Here is a 21661-nt window from a genome sequence, read left to right as displayed (position 1 = left end):
ATCTTATGAATAAAAGAAACGTTCTGCTTATGTGTCATTTTCATACATAAGCACATTTTATTTAATTGACAATATAAACATATATATAAAATTAGATAATATCAAAATATAATCACATAAAGGCACTTTACTCTACCAGAAATAAATATCAATTCGAAATGTTCAAAAGTTGGCGCTCTTCAATTTGGAGGTAAAAAAAACACACCTTCATAAAACGACAACACTCGCTGGCAGACAGTGAAAATGTCTTCGCAGAGCGACAGAGATGGCCGGGGGATGAGGAGAAGGCCACGGAGGGGAGGAAGAGGGGGTGGACCTGAGAGGCAGCGCAAGGTTTGTTTTTAATTGTGAATATTTATCTGAACGACCGGTATTAATAAATATTTGTAAACTTATATAGACACCAGTTTCTTGAGGACCCGAGTTCGATTCCAAGTCTTTTTTACCGCTACAGTAGATCAACACAATATTAAACATAGACAAATAACATTGGACCCCCTTCATGTACATTTGCGCTTTTGTCGTTATGACCGTTTCATACAATGACAGATTAATGATTTTACTTTCACCTACTGCCAAAAATGGCTCTAATTCACAGGCCAATTTATTTACCCTACAGTACATTTACTAGTGTAATAGTGAGCATAATTTATTCAATGTATTGCAATGCCTTCCATTGGGATCGAATAGGTGATTGACCGCAGTACGTCTGGATTACTAGTTTTGCATGAAACACTACTGATGTAGCAGCATATCTAAAGAGAAGTTTATCTCTCCCTGGCCGAGCAGTATATATTGTGGCTAGTATTAACCAAGGTTACATACTCCCCTCCAGAGAAGAATTCGTCCTTAGGCTTCACAGCGATGCTTTCACAAATAAATTAATGTTAGGTAATGCTACATGTAATTCCTGAGTGTCTACAAAGGCGCCAATGTTTACAGAGATCATTATTGTAAATTCCAGTTATTTCAACTTCTCCAGTATAGAGATCAAATCCAGAATCAACCTTCGGATTACTATTCTTACACTCAACCAATGGAGCTTAAGATTTTTTTTCTCTATATAGTTAAGGGATATATTGCTACTATAAGTATTTACATGTGTATGTGTAGCAGATTAATGAAAATCATGAAACATATTGTGGTCTCCAAAATCATGTCACATGCTTATACATATAGCATTCTGTATCCTTTCCAACATGGTGTGACTGGTATATAGTGTAAACGGTGATAAATTCACTTTAAGCTTCTTACTTCATGCTACTAAGGGAAATTTCCTTTAGCTCTGATAGGGCCAATGATAAGCCTACAGTCATGGGGTTGATTCTGGGGGGAGACACTTTTTGATGCTGTTGACCGCTGCATCTGTAAGTTATAGGAGATTTAGTAGAGTTAGAACTTAAGTTGATGTGTGCTTGGGCTGAACACAGTTTGAAAAGGGGGGGGGGGGGGGGGGGGGGGGGGGGTTAGTGACAGGAATATATATCTATAGAGTGTAGAAAGTGATGCAGTGGCCTTTTAGCTGTACTAGTGAGAATTTCCCTTTAACTCAATCAGAGTTGACTGGCAAGCCTAGGGTTGAAGGTTCATTGGTTCAATCCCCAGTGGAGGCACATGTACACTGCTTGAATTCATGGTGAAGAATACCAAACAGACCTCATTAACATCTAGACTTCAAAAAAGGCTTTTGAGAAAGTCAACTACTCCTAATACTGATCAATCAATAAAACATTATACCCGTAGTATAAGATAATGTTGTTCTGATTTATCAAGTTTGTCGAGCATCAATTGTTTCAGGAATTCCTTTGTTTGAGATACTTAAATTCAATAAAACAGTGGCAAAATTAAGACTGGATCTACATCTCATCCTGCCAATTCAACATTTCAATATATGTTATGCAGTTGTGAATAAAATAATGTAATTCTCCATTTATGATTATTCATATCATTTGTCAAAGTATTAGATCCCATCATTAAGGTGATGGATTTGTGACACATTTCTGATTTTGTGGAAAAAATTGTGAAATTATCAAATATAAGTACATGTACCCAAATGGGATTTAAAATATATATGAAGTACTAATATTACACCAGAATTTTGATACATGTCTAGGAGGAGTATGGAAGTGAAACATCAGAGAAGCCACGCCCCATAATATTGGCCAAACCAGCTACTCAGGAACAGGTATATAACTTCAAATTTACATTGTACAGCAAAACCACGCTATATCGCCACCTTCTGCTCTCTGCGATTTTGGCGATATAACAAGTTTGGCAGTATATCAGGTTTGCCGTTCAAACCCCAGTTTGTTGTCCTAACACTCCGTAAATACTGGTAGACTTTGAAAATCGAAAACATTTGATTCATATCAAAATATTGCATCGAATTGTTCATAGATATGGTTGTAGCTCTATGCTGACTTTTGTCAGTCAGACTGTCACTATTTAAATAATTAACTATATTTAGAAATAACAGTGGTATAATTTACTTTACATATTATAGGAAAAAAATCTCCATAATATAATTGTGATAAGTAACAGCTAATGAAAAAATGAATACTTTTTTGAAATATGATTTCTAATTGCTAAGTGCTCATTATTTTTTTTTTTTTTTTTGTATAATAGGGTAGCTCTTCAACCACAGCTGGAGGGTCTGCTGGTGGTGGAGGACCAGCCACACCTTCAGCACTCGGAAGTAAAACTCCGGAAAAGATGGTGATGTTGAGAAATCGTGATGATGCCCCATCAGCTACCTCTGGGAACTTGACCAGTATTCCAGCATCTTTGACCTCTGGTGAAACCCCACCTCCTCAGCCGACACATACAGTACAGCGTACCCAACACTTTTCATCAGAGAGTATGTTCAGCCACAATGTCGGGGATTAGTTTTGTGAGGGTGTAGTTCAGTGGAGAAAATGTTGAAAACATGCTACAGTGCTACCTTAAGTTATTATTTCAAACTAAACATTGAAACAACTTCCTGTGATGCAAACAAGAACAATACACTGGCATACAATGATGACTTATTCCGGATATTAACTTGACAGTTAATGGAAAATCTATATAGTTTTTAAGTTGTTTTAAATTATTTTTCTCAATTTTTGAAATTTTAAATGAAATACACGGATACAAATTGATTATATTTGAAAATTACAACACACAAGTTCATTAAACTAATTTCAAAATTTGAGATACAGTGGTACGTAATTTGATAACAGCAATTAGGATTTGGTCAAATTCATTTTGAAGATTTCTGAAATTAATTTTTTTCTTTCACAAGAATTTATTACTATTAATAATATTATGTACAGGATGGAACTTATGTTCACTCATTCTAAAGGACTTTTATGTTTAGTGTGTACCAACGCAAATATTTTATGTGATAGTTGTCTCCCCTTGACAGATTCAAGCCAAAACCGCCTGGCCCCGCCCCCAGAGATGACAAGATGTACCAAGTTAGTGGATGAATCACAGATGTGGCAAGAATCAGCAATGGAGGTGAGAATAAGAAAAAATTACACAAGGTGAAGATCAGTGAAGCATAACATTTAAAGTTTAGAAATTTCTTTAAAATTGATTTTGATTATAATATCCACTCACCACACATCAGGTAGGAGATATCAGGCATGTATATAGGAAAGTACATACCTATATATGTATGTGCCTTACCAAATAATTTCCTCTCTACCAACTTATCATTAGATCAACTGACCCAAAGGGTCAGGAGGATCTGTAGCCATCGTGCTTTGTCCGTCGTCATGTACCTTCTGTAAAATGTTCGTGTTTCAAATTTCTGCTTCTACCAGTGTGATCCTGCTCAAACTGATCTGGAATGATCCTGAGATGACCCTGGCCAAGTGTTTTCATTTTCCAGGTCAATTGGTAATCCAAGAAAGCTGCCATTTTGAAAATTCTGTTTTAAAATCTTTTCCGGTTTTACCTGTTGGATTTTATCAAAACTTGCAAGGAATTATCCTGATATGGTCCTGATCAAGTGTTGTAATTTTTCAAACTTGTCAAAATTAAAAATGGAATCCCAATTATTCTCAGTGTTACTGAACCAGTACTTAGGGACTTTATATTCAGATGACTGTTAAGACCCATGGGACCCAATCAGTGGTGTAGCTAGGCAAAAATTATATAGATGCTTTATATTTCTCTCCCTTTCTGCTTTTTTTTCCTCATTTTTTTCGTAAAAAAATGCGGATGCTTTGGCATGCAAGCATACATGGTGGCTATGCCACTGCCAATTGTCCTGAAACCTCAAACACCTACTCACAAACTCATAATTCATACTAGTAGTTCCAGTTTGAATAATCTTTGGTCAAAATTGAGGCCACGCTATAAATTAATGCAGTTTTCTTAATGAACTGAAGATTTACAATGGGAAATCATAACAAATATTAGGAAGTCTCCTTTTAATAAAGCTTTGCTTTCCTACATGGTGAATTTTATGTGATTTAAGTAATATTGATGAATCTGGGGTCTGAATGCATCAGATTGACGAGGTTCCTCTATAGTGGTGTTTGTGTGTTGTAGATGCTGGTGGACCAAACCGATTTCCTTGTAGTTGGGGTAATTGGACCTCAGGGCAGTGGGAAGTCTACCGTAATGTCTCTGCTAGCGGGTAACTCACCTGACGACAACCACAGGTACTGTGTGTCACAAAATACAGTCACCATATTTATCCTTAAAATAAACCCCAATCTCCTTGTGTTGAAGTTTAGTACCATACTCATTCTCAAGTCAGCCCCTCCCCAAGTGCAGAAGTTTGAAACCATATTTTTATTCTGAAATTAGGTACCTTCCATAGTGTAAGAGTTGAGTTCCGTATTTCTCCCTATATAAAACCCCTCCCCTAGTGTAAAATTTAGGTACAGTATTTATCCTAAAATTAGCTCCCTCCTAACCATATTTATCTTCAAATCAGCTCCCTCTCTTAGTGTAAAAGTTAAGAACCATATTTATCCCCAAATAAGCCACCTCTCCTAGTACAACGTTTAAGTTCAGTATTTATCCTCAAATAAGCTCCCTCTCAGTCATATGATATTTATCCCCAATTAGCTATAAACTCCCCTTGAGTAAAAGTTTATTAACATATTAATCATCAAATAAGCCCCTCTCCTAGTGTGAAAGTTTATTAATTTATATTCAAATAAGCCCCTTTCCTAGTGTCAAGTTAAGTACAGTATTTATCCTCAATCAATCCCTTTCCTCTTTTGTTAAATTTAGTATCAAAGTTTGAATATATGCTATACAAGTGTTCAAAAGTCTATTCAAATCAACTGCTCAGATTCATTGGATTGTAAATTTTGTTCTGTGTTGAATCAAATAAATTTTATAGCATATTGTTTACATTGTATATGGAATCTCAGCCTTTCGTTCATATACAAGTTCTTGGTAAATTGTGTATTTCTAAGCTAAATTTTCATTAATATTAATTAATATGACAACAACTGGGGACACATTCAGTTAAATATGCAGTTAGCTAATTATGTAATCTAAATTCAATCAATCATTTGAAGGCCAGCTTTCCTACTGATACATGTAATTAGTCACGGGTTGGCCAGTGTCCTGATACTACTGCACACAACCGGTTTCAACTAGAATATTGCGACTTTCAAGTTAGATTGAAAATTTTATTAAATCGACATATAGAAATGTCGATTTAATAAAATGTTAGATTTTGATGCAGCTAGAAATACTGTAAATTACACTGCCTGGACTTTAAAGGAATTCAAGATAAAAGTGTACATAATTTCTGAAAATTATTATAAATTATTTTTTTTTTTTTTTGGTTGTGTAGACAGTTCCTGTTTTCACCCCAGACCCAGGACACTGTTGAGCTTTGTGAACACCAAACCAGTGGTGTGGACATGTTTGTATCTGGGGAACGAATCATCTTTCTTGATACACAGGTTTGTTGTTCTTTCTTTTTTTTCTTTCTTTCTTTCTGCTAGTATTCACTGGATATTTGTAGAGGTCCCCAGATTTAATTCTTTCATTGGAAGTTGGAGGTGCTTAAGAATTTTGCAAAAAAACAAAACAAATTATTATACCTTTACGTTTTTTTCTCTATATAAAAGTAATGTGATAATTTAACTATCAGCCTCGAGAGTATTGCGCATGTGTTTCCCGGACTATCGCACCGTGTGACAGTTCGAAAAAACTGTCACATGGCAAACTGTCAAACGGCGAACTGTCACACCCCTGCTGTAACGTCGTCAGAACGTTTGAAAGACACAACCACATGCAAGCGCTTAATTGACACAGATTGTTTGTTGTTGCAGACGGTAGCCTAACATTTTGTTTTCTCTCACGAAACTGTCAACACACGCGTTTTCAAAACGCCACAGACGTAGAAATCGAGTCATTATTAACGGACAGAGATAGCCAAAACACTAAAAGGGTCATACAAATGTCTGTCAAGTTAATGGAGGACTATATAGCAGATTCTCATACCAGCACAAAAATCTATATAGAGAAAAAAACGTAAAGGTATAATAAAACAGTTATCAAATGGGTTAATTCGGGCAATAGTAATTTTGTCAGTCCCTCATCAACAACGGTTGCTCTCGGGCTAAAGCCCTCGTGCAACAGTTGTTGCTTCGGGGCTGACAAAATTACTATCGCCCTCATACCCATTTGATAACTGTATAATGTTGAGCCATCTTCTTTACAAGTCTGTGTCCTGTTAAATTAGTAAATGGTCATGGCTTTTTTAGACCGTCAAGAAAACCAGTGTAAATAAAGTGACCATGATTTTTGGAGTCTGATAATAAAACCTGTGTAAAGTGACCATGATTTGATAGCCCTTCATAAGCAATTGTTTGTGTCAAAAACCCTTGTATACAACCATATTTTGACAGCCTGTGATGAGTGCATCAGTCTTGGATCGGTTAATCCGCCATGACAAGAAAATCGGTTCGGAGTACAGTACAGCAGAAAATTGCATCGAAATTCAGGTAAGTCATTCATGATTAATTAAGGGTCAAATTAGATCTTGTAAAATTTCACTACCAAAGGAAATTGTGTTCTTTTTCCTCATTCCATTTTCTGGTCTAAAAGTGGCTGTTAGGGCAGGTTCAATCTTGTGTTTCCATTTGTATCGGGTTGGGGTTTTGTAACTGTCATCACAGTAGCCAGGGTGATATGAAGACAGGTGTCAAGGAATCAGTAAGGGAGGTAGACAAAACACAAAAATAAAGAGCGGACAGATAAGAAAGCAGAAAAATAAAGAAAATGGCAGATTTTATTTATTGAATATAACATAGTTTTCAATTCATTTGCAAAAGTAATGAGTAGAATCCAAGCCCAATTAAGTGATATAGTCAGATGCTAATTATTTTGTCTATAATTATTAATCTAACCATAATTCCCTAATTGTTTTTCCTGTAGTCCCTCCAGCAAGCAGCCTTCTTGATGAACGTGTGTCACGTCGTACTTGTGGTGGAGGACTGGTTCACAGACACCAGCTTTCTCAGGTAACATCACTAGTACAAGATTATTCTACCGACAGTGGCATGATACAAATTTTTAGGTTAGCCTGAGACAAAGTCTCGAGGGTCAAATTGACTGAAATTTCAAAAATCTTCTCCACAATACCCAAATAAGGTGGAATCAAATACTCTTTATAGTTGGAAGGGTCTTAAGGTGCTTTACCAAATTTATGAATTTCATGACCCTGGGGTCTCAAGTTTGCCCCAGGGGAGGGGGTAACTATTACTATAGTTTATATAGGGAAATCACATTTTTGACTATGATTTGTTTTCTATTGGAATTCATTCTAACTTTGTTAACATTATCAGCATTGGATGACAGCTTAATGGTATACACATGTTGGCCCTGACTGACCCCTAGGGGCTGATGGGTAGGGCCAAAAAGGGTCAATCAAACTAACTGAAATATTTCAAATCTCAGGTGACCGTTAAGGCCCATGGGCCTCTTGTTTAAATAAGGTGTGTTTTCGATGGCCAATTTAGGTAAAGTAGAGTCCAAAGACAATTAAGATTTATATCGTTTTTACCTTTTAAACACAATTCTTTTATTACATCACATAACATTTAATTTATTCATTGCTCGCATTGTGCATGGAGATAATGTCAGGTAGGGGAGGTAATTCAGTTGTCTCCCTTTGACTGACTTAGTATCATCCTTTAATTACCATAGCTGTTGAATGTAAAGTCTTTGAATTAACTGAAAAATTGTTATTGTAAATCCAAAGAATCATAGCTAATGGATTTAACTGGAAAATGCTTGTTAATGATTTATCAATCATTTGTAAATTCACGGTAAATTCTTCCTCTATGGCTCTTTCAGTGCACACAGAACAGATCTGCTTCGTGAAAAAGATACTGGCAAAACAATTATCAACCATGATTTAATGATTTTACTCTTCATCTATAGCAAGTAGTCTTTTAAAATTGGTTATTTTGCTTGAAATGTTTTTGATCTGTGTGAACTATAAATATAAGTCAGTATGCCATACCAATAGTAAACAAAAACATTTTCTTAACAGATTTTTGTTGACTGCAGAGATGCTGAAACCATCATCACCATCCAGTAACCATGACAACCCTAGTGGTGACGATACATCCGATTACTTTCCCAACCTAGGTATGAACTTCGAGGACAGTGGACAATTCATATTTATCATTAAATATTACTTCATTAAAATCCCCCCCCCCCCCCCCCCCCCGAGTCTCTTTAGTAAAAGACTAATTTGGAAATTATAGAGAAAGAATGTTAATGCCTAGAGTTTGATATGCAGTCATCTTTCAGTCTCGAGTTGATGCAGGGCTGCCATAAATCAGTCGGTTAGAGTGCTTACCACATAACCTCAGGTGAAGATCCAAGGAGTGTTGTACGATTCTCCATTCCCGTGGCAGTTTCTCAGGAAGTCTAGAAATAGGCCCGTCTGTGCTGTCATGGTTGTCTCCTTGGGCAAGACACTTAGCCATTATTTATCAGGATGGCCTGCGACAGGTCATGTATTTTGATTGGTGAGGTATACGTAGTCACCAACTACTGCAAGGAGACCCCACCTCAAAATGACCCTAGCTGTTAACAGGGTAAAAAACAAAGCAAACAGACGAACTGATGACAGATGTATATAAATCTGTTGTCATAGCTTTTTACCACAGCAATGAAAAACATTTATATCACTATGGTTGTAGAAAATATAAGGCTAAAGATGGCAAGTTTTTTTATTGCCATTTCAACTCTGCAGAAATGATATTATTAGAGTTTGTACAAAGGTCCCCTTGGGGTACTAATTATACAAATTCTTTTTCATAAGGGTACTAGTACAAGTCCTATTTTTAAAGTTAGCATACATCTTGAAGGCAAGACTTGCATTTCCTAAAAGAGCAAGAAAAAACATCAAATTCAATTTTCTGTATCGTTTTTATTAACATTCTTCAACTTCTACAAGAAATACAAATTCAACAACAAACAGTATTTTGAACCAGTTTCGCAGACTGGAGCTGGTAGGATGCGACCTGCATACCTCTTGCCAGTCCATATATATGCAATTATAATCTTAACATTATACACATATTTAATACAGTGTTAAAGAACTGGCTGGATTCTCACACATAGCATACCTTACATTATTTTGAATAAATGTTTACAAAGAAACTGCTGGGGTGTTTACTCAAATGATTAAGACCATGGATGGTTTACGATATTTAGGATAAACAATTTGAATTTTGTTTGAAAAGTTGATTATATGTAGCACATGTATGAAGACAATTACACAAAAAATTTGTTTTTATTGCTTTCATCAGAAACTGTTTTGTTTCAGATCCAATCATTCAAGTTATTTATTGAAAATACAGTGTACTTGAAAATGAAAATTGAAACATGTTATACAGAAATTCAAAAGGATCCTCATACATATATACCATTTGGTAAAAGTTTGAGGAAAGTTTCCTGTCTTTATTTCATAATTAGCCCACACAAAACAATTCTGGCATCAGATCATCACATGAAAGGAATACTTGTAAACAGAAATTTAAGTACAACATGTACTAGTAGTCATAGCCAACCAGGTCTGGCCATGGTATAACTGTATGGTTTCTGTAGCATGCAAGGAACTGCTAAATAAATGTGACGATGAAAGTTTGCATTGAATAACCATGTATATAAACGTTAATATGAGCCAGAACAGTACCTGTATGAAAACCTTAATTCAAAAATGACATAATAGTAAAAGTCTTGCATTTCTGTTTATTCAGGGGATGGTCTGGATTTTCCAGTTTATTTAAATTTATTATTCAGTACATGATTGTATACATTTAGGAATTGTAAGCCTCTTCACACACAAAAACTATACATCTAAGACTATACCAAAAATATTGGATTTTTTCTAAGTCTATACAAAAAAAAAAAAAAAAAATTAAAAAAAAAATGGTATGCATATAAATCAGTATTGAAGTTCAAGTAGTTCATACTATAAAACTGCAATAATGCCCTTTTTCATAAAAAAAGTTTTCTACTGAACTGCATTTCAACCGATCACATAAAACTAAATGAAATGAACCGAAAATGCTGAATTCGGTTTTACTTCATTTTTTTTGTAAAATTGGCTCAAGTGTATTATAACTTAAGGGTTAGGTATAATTTGATCAATAAAACATACACCTATCATTTCCATTACAAGATAAATTTTAAGGAAAAGGAAGTGAAAATGCAACAAAGCAAAATATTTTTAAAGTTCAGTTAATTTCCAACAGGTAATATTTGTTTTAAAAACATGGTGATGAGGATATGACTTTGATGGTGATGAGGATATGACTTTGATAATTGATTAAGACAACACAAAATTACATTTGATGTACTTTGTACAACATATAAATATTTACTATTTAATGATTAGATGTAGCTCATATTAGAGTATATTTATCCAACATCTTATAATTAACTCATTTTACCTTTTGCCCCACTCCACCGATTATTTTAGCAATACCAGTCAAATACGATCGATTTTGATGGGTTGAAAATTGAAATGTCAGAAAAGTACACATGAAACTTGTTTGTTATCATGAACATTTTCAGTAAAGGTTTCACATATATTCAAACTCTTGTAACTTGCAGGGTGCATTTGTTTAATGCAAAGGTTATAATTTAACAAGATAATAATTGTTACCTCAACTCGTCATCCCACATTCTGATAACTAGACAATAATACTGGTATATATTTGTAGAACAGAGCTCCCTGGATGGGCAACACATCTCGTTATTCTCAATAATGCATGTAGATTGTAGCAGATGATTAACTAAATATTACTTACAAAATTTGTAGGCCAAAATTATCAAAGGTAGGAAATTGTGAATTAAAGTCTGCACTTATTGAAGACAAGGGGCAGAAGGGACTAATAGACAAATTGTTTCCAGAACTTAGTTTTCCAAACAGTAATATGGCTGTCAAGTTTAGTTTTCCATTGATTCCACGAACTACATTTAATGATTTTGGCAATATTTGTCAACATCTTTGCATCATAATATTCTGTCTTTTCATAATGCAGCGAGATCTGCTCTTTTGCGCAGGTATTTGTTACATCACTTGTTTGTGAGAGTAAAATCGTTTATAACTTTCTCACACAAACTAGCAACATAACAAGCAATACCTGCTCACAAGAGCACATAACTCTGCATTACAAAACGACGGAATATTCTTATCAATGTTCATTTCTACATTGAAAATTTGTTTCATGCCTTGCAAAGCAAAACTATCCAATTGAATTGAAACAGATGAACTGTAAATAAGAATTATTCCAATGAAATACATATCCAATGGGAGGACGCCAGAAATAATCATATGCATGAATTCAGGGCTCAAAGTGGCGCCTATTTACATCAAGTGGTGACCAGTTATTGACCTATAAGGCGCCTGCTTGGCCACTAAAAAAATCTTTCAAAGGCTGCAGTCGATGCTTAAATGATGTTCACAATAGAAAAAGTTAAAGAGATGTTATACTGATCTAAAGAATTAAAAGATTTTATTTCATAAATTCAAGACAACTAGCTATAGGCTAGACGGCTACTTTTTCCAATTGGTGCCTAGAACTTATAACTCGAGAGCCAAATAGGCCACCTGGTAAAAATATCCACTTTGAGCCCTGATGATGGGTGCTGGAAAAAGTGGCTCATGATCATATGGTATATATTTTGATCAGTCTTTTTGTAGGTGGTTCCAGTTTGACAAATCTGGAGTCCTCCTGTTAGCAAGTTATTTTACAGGAAAAGCCCTATAAGGGACTTTCTAGACCTAGGAAGCACCTTGTATTAATACTATTATCAGTATTTTCCAACAATTGAACATGTTTCAAAGAATTACATATTTTTTATATTGTCTTATGCCATTTTAACTGATCAGAACATTCTCAGTACACCAGGAATAGTGAAAAACGTAATGTCGCTTTATACACCGACCTGACAATGTCTTTTTACATTACTCAAATAACACCTAAATTGATATCCATATCTAAATGCAATGATTCATTTAACTGGCAATCAAACAAATGCAATTTCAATTACCCCACATTTTATGACATTTAGGTCAAGTTATATACTTTAGTTTATATGAATAATGAATTATAAAAGAGAGAGTAAAAAATCCATGGAGGTCCAAAACAAAAAGCACTCTGATGAGAGACATGAATTGCTGGACTGCATGTGGATCATGAATTATGTGATGGAATATTGTAGATCTTATTAAAACGAAAAAAAACCCCAAAAAATTGAAAAGTTCGAGAAAAAGTGTTCAGATTTAATTTTTGAAAGACACCGAGAGTGGCTTCCCCTTATAATACTTGTAACCATTTAAACAATTGACGGCCATTTGAGCTGCATTGTAATTTGCCATGGTGACAAAACCATAGTTCTTTGTCAGGCCCTTCTGGTGGTCGTAAATAACATTCACTTTTTGTACGACACCATAACGAGAGAAGAGAGCCCATAGATTCTTTTCATTGGTCTCTGGCCCAATGTTATACGCAAACAGAACATATCCCTCATGGGGATCCATGCCATTGCCTGGGCTTCCATAGCCCCCACCAGTCATTGGATTATAACGCGAGCGATTTTGCATGTTGCGCATTGGACCACCAGGGAAACCCCTTGGGCCAGCTGGATACATGGGTTGAATTGGTGGCCGAACTTTCTGTGCATTGTCCTCTGCATATTTGATCATCAAAGGTAAATCCCCCTCCCGAATGGGCACTCCATTTTTTTCTGCCAACGCATTATCTGCTGAAGACTTTTGACTGAACAGTATGAAGCCTACACCTTTAGAATTGCCAGTATCTTGGTCAGTTAGAACACGACATTGGATAATCTCACCGTAACATTTAAACACACTCTCCAGATCCCCAGCGGAGAAATCACGTGGAATGTTCCTGACATACAAGTTAGCTCCCTTGATGCTGTCACCCCCAGGCCGAGCCAAGGCCACCTTGATGTATTTATTTTGGAGTTGAAGGCCATTCAGGGACTGTATAGCACGCTGAGCATCCTCTGGTGTCTGATAATCGACAAAGCCGAAACCATAGCTGTAGTTAGAGGCCTTGTCACGGACGATCTTGCATGTTTTAATATTGCCAATGGAGGCAAACATAGAGTGGAATTCTGCATCAGTCAGGGTCTGGGGCAGGTAGTTGATAATCAGATTGGTCTGGTTTTCCGACATGTTGGTCGTAACTGGACATCAAGTTCATCATAGCGAGCAGCGAGGAGGAAAAAAAATATGTAAAAAAAATTAAAACCAATCCTTTCGCTCAGGCTGAGGAAAATGAAAAAGACAACATATGAATTACAACAGAAAAAAATCATCATAATTCTACAACACAATTTACTATGGAGGTCCCTTGCTCAAACACGTGTATGTTACTTTGTTTCTCAAATTTTGACAACTATTTTCACACATTAACCTCATTATGGTTTCTTATTGGTCAGACAAAGATCTTTAGCATTCCCTGCAGTTCAGACCCAACCAATACACCCCCCTCTCCACCCTTCAGAAAGTCCTATGAATATATGGTACCTATCAGACATGAATTCTACAAGTTCAAAATATTTGTTAAAAATATAACGCGATGCGCCTGGTCAGGTAAGGGTCTGATAAGGAACTTATTCCACATAATTTACTGTGGACATTAGGTAGCCTAGTTATTCTCTACGAACCGGCAACACAAGATTCTACACAACGGAACTACTGACACACGCCGAAACCGACCATTAATGGAGTTGGAACAACATTTAACAGCATGATAAATTACCTAGAAACCATACAATGTTCTTTCTTGTTGAAAAAGTGACAAGACACGTGGTGATTTTTACCTCGAGTAACGGACCAGCGTAGGAAATATGGCGGCTGGATTCAATGACGTCAGATTATAATTAGGCAAAGGGAAGCAACTCTCGATTTTAAGGAAACGCACCACAAACTAATATGCAGTAACTAGTATAAAATAGGTAGTTATGTTATAGTTATGTTAAATATTACATCGTTTCTCGGTACAAGTTTTGAATACGATAAAAGTTATAATTTTAAATAATTGCACTATATTTTGAACATTTGAATCAATTATAAATTGAAATTATCAAAAAAGTAAATATATGGTATTGAATAATAAAATTATAGTACATGTATCATAGCCTCTAGTCTTCATCTAATATATATGCACACATTAATTATGTGTGTGTAATTTTATTAACAGTAGTGTAAAATAATTTAATTCACAATTTTATAATGTGCTATATAATTTCACCTTTTTTTTCCTTCTCTTTTTTTTTTTTTTTTTTTATGAATTACAAATTTTAAAAGTCAATTCGTGGATAGATTTAAATGAAATTTTGTATGTTGAAAAAGCAATATCTATAGCATTCAAGCAACTTGCCATTGTTCACATGTTTGAGGGGGTGGGGGAATAACAACAAACCAATTTTCCTGCAACACTATGTTCCTTTATATGAATACTAAAGTATGTTGTTCAGTGAGGTAGATACCGACTACAACATGGGATGATAAACCCAGCAAACAAACCTTAACAGGGGCCACACAGTTACACTGTATGACACATAAACTTTTCATGCAGTCTGAAAATTGAGTCATTCTAAAGTAAAAAAAAAAAGGATGCATGACTATCTACATATGAAAATAATTGCATATGTTATTGCACCTAAATTTTAATTTGAAAAGTTACTTTAGTCCTTTAATTATGCAGGGAACTGGACTTGGTTGATCGTCGGGGACCAGGTAGCTCAATTGATAGAGCATCTGGCTAGTGTTCAGAGGTCCCTGGTTCGAACCCCGGTCTGGCCGTGCTGTTTTCCTCTCCTATTACATATGACGCCCGACTAAATACCCATGGAGGTGGGATAGGGTCCCATGTGTGTCTTCGGGGTCGAAGACTTTCTTTAAGGAGGGAGGAATGTAGCGGAACTGGACTGGTTTGATCATTGATGACCAGGTAGCTCAATTGGTAGAGCATCCGGCTAGTGTTCGGACGTCCCAGGTTCGAACCCCAGTCTGGCCGTGCATTTTTTCAGTCCTACTACATTTGGTGCCTAAAAAGGGAGGGAAGAATGTAGCTTGTGTTCAGAGGTCCCGGGTTCTAACCCCGGTCCATCCATTTTCCTCTCCTTTTACTTATATATCATGTTTGTCAGTATGTCAGTTTGGAGTGCCCCTTGGTCAAGGGGAAAGAGAGAAGAGTGTGTGGGTGTCTTAATCAGTATCAAAGAAGTGTGTGATACATAACATAGTAAATATAAATTAATAATACTGTGATAGTCCTTGGGTCACATCTCATCTTAAAAAAAAATATGAAATTTTAAAGTGTAGCGGAACTGGACCGGGTCGATTATAGGCGACAAGGTAGCTCAATCGATAGAGCTTCCAGCTAGTCTTCGGAGGTCCCGCGTCTGGCTGTGCATTTTTCCACTCCTATTACAAAAGAATCTTTAAGGCAACTGGGGTAGATGATAGGAATTACAGTATAAATATATATTGTCACATTTTTTCTGTCTTTTGTTGTCAAAAAATAAGAAAGGAATTAGTATAAGCTTTAAGCTTGTTTTCCAATCCTGTATGTATATGTTATTGTTTTGTGTGTACAAATTAAAAAATCATTTTCCTCATATACATCCATGTAATGCCTCAATGTTAATTAAAACAATCCTTTGTCTCCTTTCAGTGTTTATACCGAACAAAGCTGCATGGGATCACTTTAATGTGGAAACGTTCAATTCGATGCAGCAGACACTAATAAAGGTTTTCGAAACATCCAAGCTGAAATACAGAGGTAAACAATGCTATTCATGAATTGTGCATCCAAATTTCAATGATAAAGTTTTCTTTATTTATCGATTGGGCAGTTTCTAGACTTCTAAGTTTTCATCTTTGTTAATTGTTAAATTGGTTTCAAATTTATAAATTAATTTTCTAATAAAATCTTGAAGTTGATAAAATCTGTGAATGTAAAAAGTACATATACTTTGAAAATTATAAAAATAATTTAGGTTTATAATTTGTAGCAAAATTATCAGTTCAGAGATATATGTACCAGGAACTATCATGCAATTGATGTACAGCGACAGTCTGTCAATTTTCCATCAATTAACCTTTCTAGATGTCTTCTTCTTTAGAACCATATTAAACCTACATCCAGGAATTAAAATACATGTATATGACCAGATTAGGTAAAAGACCATCAAACTGGGGAATAAAGCTACGTCAGGGAATAAAGCTACGTCATTGATTGATATTTGAGTTTAAACCAAAGATTACTTGTTATTTTACATGTATATATATAATTGAATAAAAAAGTTAATGTAATTTAAATTTACTATCCTGGTTCTTTATGTGGAACCCTTGTAAAAGAGAATAATACATTTTTAGCTATGTAGCATATGCCCTTAAGTGATTCTTTTACCATCCTATGTTTCACTCTTTAGGTTCAGTTACAATGGCTGATGGGAAAATGTTGCCTGGTTTGAACCGAAGATCAGTTAAAACAGATGTCAACCTTTACCCTTTACCTCGTATTGATTCAGACGGTAAATCCGACCATGGTAAGTTATTGTCCTTCTGATAATTAGTGGTATTCAGATTAATCAATTAAATAGATGATTAGTCATTCTAACCCCAGCTACTGTATATGTATATGACTAATGGATCATGGTTTTCTGATATTGATCATGGTTCAAGATTTACAGCAGATCGGTGTTGAGATTTACAGCAGATCACGTTTAAGATTTACTGCAGGTCATGGTTGAGATTTACAGTAGATCATGGTTGAGATTTACAGTAGATCATGGTTCAAGATTTACATCGGATCATGGTTGAGATTTACATCAGATCATGGTTGAGATTTACAGCAGATCGTGGTTGAGATTTATATCAGATCATGGTTCAAGATTTACATGAGATCGTGGTTGAAATTTACAGCAGATTGTGGTTCAAGATTTATAGCTGATTATGGTTGAGATTTACAGCAGAGCTAGGGTTGTAAAGTGTTTTGATGAAGAAAAATTATGATAAATTTACATCATATTTCATTTGAATTGAAACTTAAGGTATTAGTATATCTATACACAATGTATACCCTAAGATATATCCAACACATTTTTTCTGCATTTTTATGAATGTTATTGTAGATGTATTGCCCTTTCTGTTCTACAATCATACCTTGATTAGTTGACAAATTGTGATGATTGATGATGTCTTTTGAAGTGGTTTTCAATTACAAATGTAACACTATTATATAGTGTTAATTAAAAATCACTTCACTCCAGTGTCAAGGCCACATGATCACAAGGTATACATGTCATATTAGATTTTCTCAAGTAGTAATGTGCAAAACAACATATTTATAGTTCATACAGCAACTTTTTTTAAACAAAATTACCATTATAATTTAGAATTTCACAGAAAGTTTTTCTTAGATTTCAAATTATTATAAGCGGAACACATTGTGAGGAAAGAAGGGAAAAGTAGAGAAAAAGAAGGAAAAGTATAGAGAAGTTTAGTCTTACAAACAAAAAAACAATTACCATCCCTCAAAGGTGGGTGCCAAGATCCCTCTATTTTAGATCTCTTGGGTTTTTCTTTCAGCAAGGAATACAACTTTTGTCTCTGTACAAACAGACAACTTTATCATGAGGTCAAAGGTCAAAAGAGGAAAACATGGGAAATATATTTTGAGTATTGTGCATTTCATGAAAATTGTCCTGCCTTTGAAACAAAAACAGTCTTGTTCTATGATCAGATTCATTTATTACCAAGAATTATGATATATTTGTTTATATTCACTAGAAGCCATCTTGACCCTGCTGCCAGAGTATAGAGGATATCCGAGTTTTATTACATTGATCAACGGACTTCGCCAGCAGATCTACTCCCTCCCACGAGAACAGCTTACCCATGCAACACTTTCCGAGAAAAATTGGTGCGTAACCTTCATCATTGTGAAAGCTTATATTGGGGAAACTTATTTTGTCATTTGTTTGTGTCAATTGCTAGTAGATATATCTATAATGTGGGTGCCATTTTGTGAGTTGCAGTGTATACAATTTCAGCGTTAAGCATCTTTAAATATATCATTTTCAAAGGAAAATGGTTGATCTCTAGTTAATATTCCATAATTCCAAAGCCTTATCTTTGATGTAGAGACATTGCATATATTTCTTTTTATGTTCTTGCTCAAGGAATGGTTAGTTTCATATAAAAGTTTACAACAGTTTTTTCTTGATGTTTTCAATCAATCATAGTAAAAAAATTAACTCTTTTTGAGAGATGCAGCAAAAGCTGTGCTGATTTAAGGAATGTCTAAAAAGTATTTGTTTTCTCTACCACCAGGTTTCATTATGCTGCAAGAACATGGGATGCTGTTAAGAAATCTCAATTGATGGCAGAGTACAATCGCCTTCTTCACTGACGATGATGGAACAGCATCCAGATGTCCATTAGGAGGGTTGACTGTCTGAAGAAAAGCTTTGTCACTGAAAAAAAATCTTTTTTCGTCAACCGATGAAAAGCTTGACCACAGATGGAAAACTTGACCACTGATGAAAAGCTTGACCATCAATGTGAATCTATTACCGGTGCTGTGAGACAAGCCTACTGAAAAGATGGCTACCAAACAGACTGACCACCCAAATAGATTGACCACCCAAACAGACTGACCACCCAAATAGATTGACCACCCAAACAGACTGACCACCCAAATAGATTGACCACCCAAACAGACTGACCACCTGATGGCCAACATCCGGCATGTCTCCTGGTGCAAGACTTTCAATGTTGACATATAAAAGTATGGTCTCTAATATACAAATTGACCCTAGACAGGAGTCTGGGATTCTGGGATGGACTGCTGCTACGATGCTTCACATTTCCTAAAGCAATGGACCCAATATATTAAGCTTAAGTAACATATACATGTACTGTCCAAAATCAGATGTTTACAGCTTGGCCAGGCTACATTTAACACCAGATAAACATCGGACAAATGTTACAAACATTACGGCAATGATTTAATGTAATATTTGGAAATTCCATATTTATGTTGTTTTGTCAGTTGTGACTGGTAATATTTGTAAAGTTTATTATGAGTGCTAAGAGAACTAGTAAAAGCTGGTCTCTATAGGTTGTGGTTGTTTTATACAGGTGAAAACTAGCTGGCAAAATTAGTTAAACCCAGTCATGATCTGTCAATTAAATCATCACAATGATTGATTTTTATTGCTGAAGCAACATGTGATAAACTGATTATGGAAAATAAATGCTCAATAGATCTTTATATAACTTTCACTATTTTGTGTATTCAAATCACCCAAGGTCGATATCACACAAATAAACTTAAATAATCTGATGTCGCTTCAGGTCAATATCACAAAAATCTGGACTCTTTGATCCAAATTAAGCCCCTCTTTAATTTTGGGCACTGTTATTTAATATAATTATCAGATAGTTTTGTTACCTCACTTGTTAAAATATTTAGCAGTCTTTCCATTAGTGGCGTTGTTATGCAACAATTTTTACCATCTTTTGTTGCGTATTCATTGTCAGTGTTGAATAGCGAGGAGATTCATATCATGTTAAAGATGACTTGTTTAAGGAGAGTAACCTGATGGATTAGTCATTATCTTCTGGTAGGTCTACTTGAGAGCATGCTGGATAGTTCCAGGGGATGAATTCACTTTCGCTCTTGCATCACTGGAATATATATATTTCACGACAGAATCAAAGGCACATAGCGAGATATTTGTTTGGTGTTGGGACAAAAACAAAACTGGTGCATTTCTTTTGATGATCACAGCTGAGCAACAACCAAATTCAAAACCAGTTAATCTAACAGAACGTCAAATTTAAGATTCTTTTGGTTTAAAACTAAAGGTTGAAAACTTTCTTGTTTCATCCAGAAGATGGCTGTGACAGATTCTTCAATTTTACCACATGATAGTAACCTCTATAGGATGGGAAAACAATGATATGAACATTTTGAGCATTTCCACCAAGTGATTACAGACCTTACTCAGAATATTGGAAAACTTTTGACAAGACACGATACATATTTTATAGGACAGAAATCACAGGCATCATACTTCCTAAAGGGAGATAACTTACACAAATCACAGTGTATGGTGTTCGGAGGTCTACATTCTCAATGGGGAAACTTACACAAATATAGGTACATTGTTTAGGAAATCACATATTTAAAAGGGAGGTTTAATATAGTATATTGTGCAAGCAAATCATATATTCTAAAGGGAGATAACTTGCATAAATCACAGGCTTATTGTTTATGGAATCATACATTTGACAGGGAGGTAATTTAATTTACATGAAGTATATTGTGTAAGTGTAACAGGAGAGAAGAAAATGTAGTGACTAGACCAGGGTTCGAACCCGGGACCTCCGAACCCTAGCCGGATGCTCTCCCAATTGAGCTACCTTGGCACCGATGATCGACCCAGTCCAGTCCCGCTACACACCAGGGAGGTAATTTAATTTACATGAAGTATATTGTGTAAGTGTAACAGGAGAGAAGAAAATGTAGTGACTAGACCAGGGTTCGAACCCGGGACCTCCGAACCCTAGCCGGATGCTCTCCCAATTGAGCTACCTTGGCACCGATGATCGACCCAGTCCAGTCCCGCTACACACCTCCCCCCCCCCCCCCCAAGTCTTCGCCCTCGAAGACACACGAGACCTTTATACCACCACTGTGGGTATTTTAGTTGGGCGCTACTTTTGTAACAGGAGAGGAGAAAATGTAGCGGCCAGACCAGGGTTCGAACCAGGGACCTCCAAACCCTTGCCGGATGCTCTACCAATATTGAGCTACCTGGTCACCAATGATTGACCCAGTCCAGTCCCGCTACATAAGGAAGCCTACATACTGCAGGGAGGTAACTTGCATAAATCACAGGTGTATTGCGTAAGGAAGGATTCATCCTAAAGGGAGATAACTTACACAAATCACAGGTATATTGTGTAAGGAAGGATTCGTCCTAAAGGGAGATAACTTACACAAATCACAGGTATATTGTGTAAGGAAGGATTCGTCCTAAAGGGAGAGAGCAAATCACTGGTATTTGAAGAGCAAATGAGCTGTATCGATAAGAGAGGAAGCCATTTGTACCCAAAGCTCAT

General features: G+C 35.7%; 2 protein-coding genes across 5 annotated transcripts; one reads left to right on the top strand and one right to left on the bottom strand.

Annotated features, from left to right (window-relative positions):
- The first annotated feature begins 196 nt into the window (after positions 1 to 196).
- LOC117332424 (protein SMG9-like) lies at positions 197 to 19802 on the top strand. The gene is made up of 13 exons (XM_033891316.1): positions 197 to 333; positions 2114 to 2185; positions 2626 to 2857; positions 3404 to 3498; positions 4540 to 4652; positions 5807 to 5918; positions 6870 to 6965; positions 7399 to 7484; positions 8519 to 8616; positions 16200 to 16307; positions 16960 to 17076; positions 18320 to 18452; positions 18863 to 19802. The coding sequence occupies exons 1-13, from the start codon at positions 244 to 246 to the stop codon at positions 18939 to 18941; spliced, it is 1431 nt and encodes a 476-aa protein (XP_033747207.1). The 5' UTR covers positions 197 to 243; the 3' UTR covers positions 18942 to 19802.
- Positions 9387 to 14403, bottom strand: LOC117332425 (ELAV-like protein 2). Of its 4 annotated transcripts, none has more exons than XM_033891320.1 (2): positions 14341 to 14403; positions 9387 to 13701 (listed from the first exon to the last, which is right to left on the bottom strand). In XM_033891320.1, the coding sequence occupies exon 2, from the start codon at positions 13688 to 13690 to the stop codon at positions 12773 to 12775; it is 918 nt and encodes a 305-aa protein (XP_033747211.1). In that variant the 5' UTR covers positions 13691 to 13701; positions 14341 to 14403; the 3' UTR covers positions 9387 to 12772. The 4 variants fall into 4 exon arrangements, with proteins under 4 accessions (XP_033747211.1, XP_033747209.1, XP_033747212.1 ...); XM_033891318.1 differs by having other exon boundaries at positions 9387 to 13783; positions 14341 to 14399; XM_033891321.1 differs by having other exon boundaries at positions 14280 to 14385.
- Positions 19803 to 21661: the final 1859 nt, after the last annotated feature.

Source organism: Pecten maximus, chromosome 8, assembly GCF_902652985.1.
Source record: "Pecten maximus chromosome 8, xPecMax1.1, whole genome shotgun sequence".
NCBI classification, from domain to species: Eukaryota; Metazoa; Mollusca; class Bivalvia; order Pectinida; family Pectinidae; genus Pecten; species Pecten maximus.
The sequence above is the reverse complement of the archived record's forward strand: the minus strand, read 5'-3'. Positions and strand labels throughout refer to the sequence as shown.

Coding starts and splice junctions, on each gene's coding strand:
- LOC117332424 (XM_033891316.1), top strand. CDS start 244: ATGTCTTCGCAGAGCGACAGAGATGGCCGGGGGATGAGGAGAAGGCCA. Junction 4,653..5,806: donor TCACCTGACGACAACCACAG/GTACTGTGTGTC, acceptor TTGGTTGTGTAG/ACAGTTCCTGTTTTCACCCC. Junction 6,966..7,398: donor AAAATTGCATCGAAATTCAG/GTAAGTCATTCA, acceptor TTTTTCCTGTAG/TCCCTCCAGCAAGCAGCCTT.
- LOC117332425 (XM_033891320.1), bottom strand. CDS start 13,690: ATGTCGGAAAACCAGACCAATCTGATTATCAACTACCTGCCCCAGACC.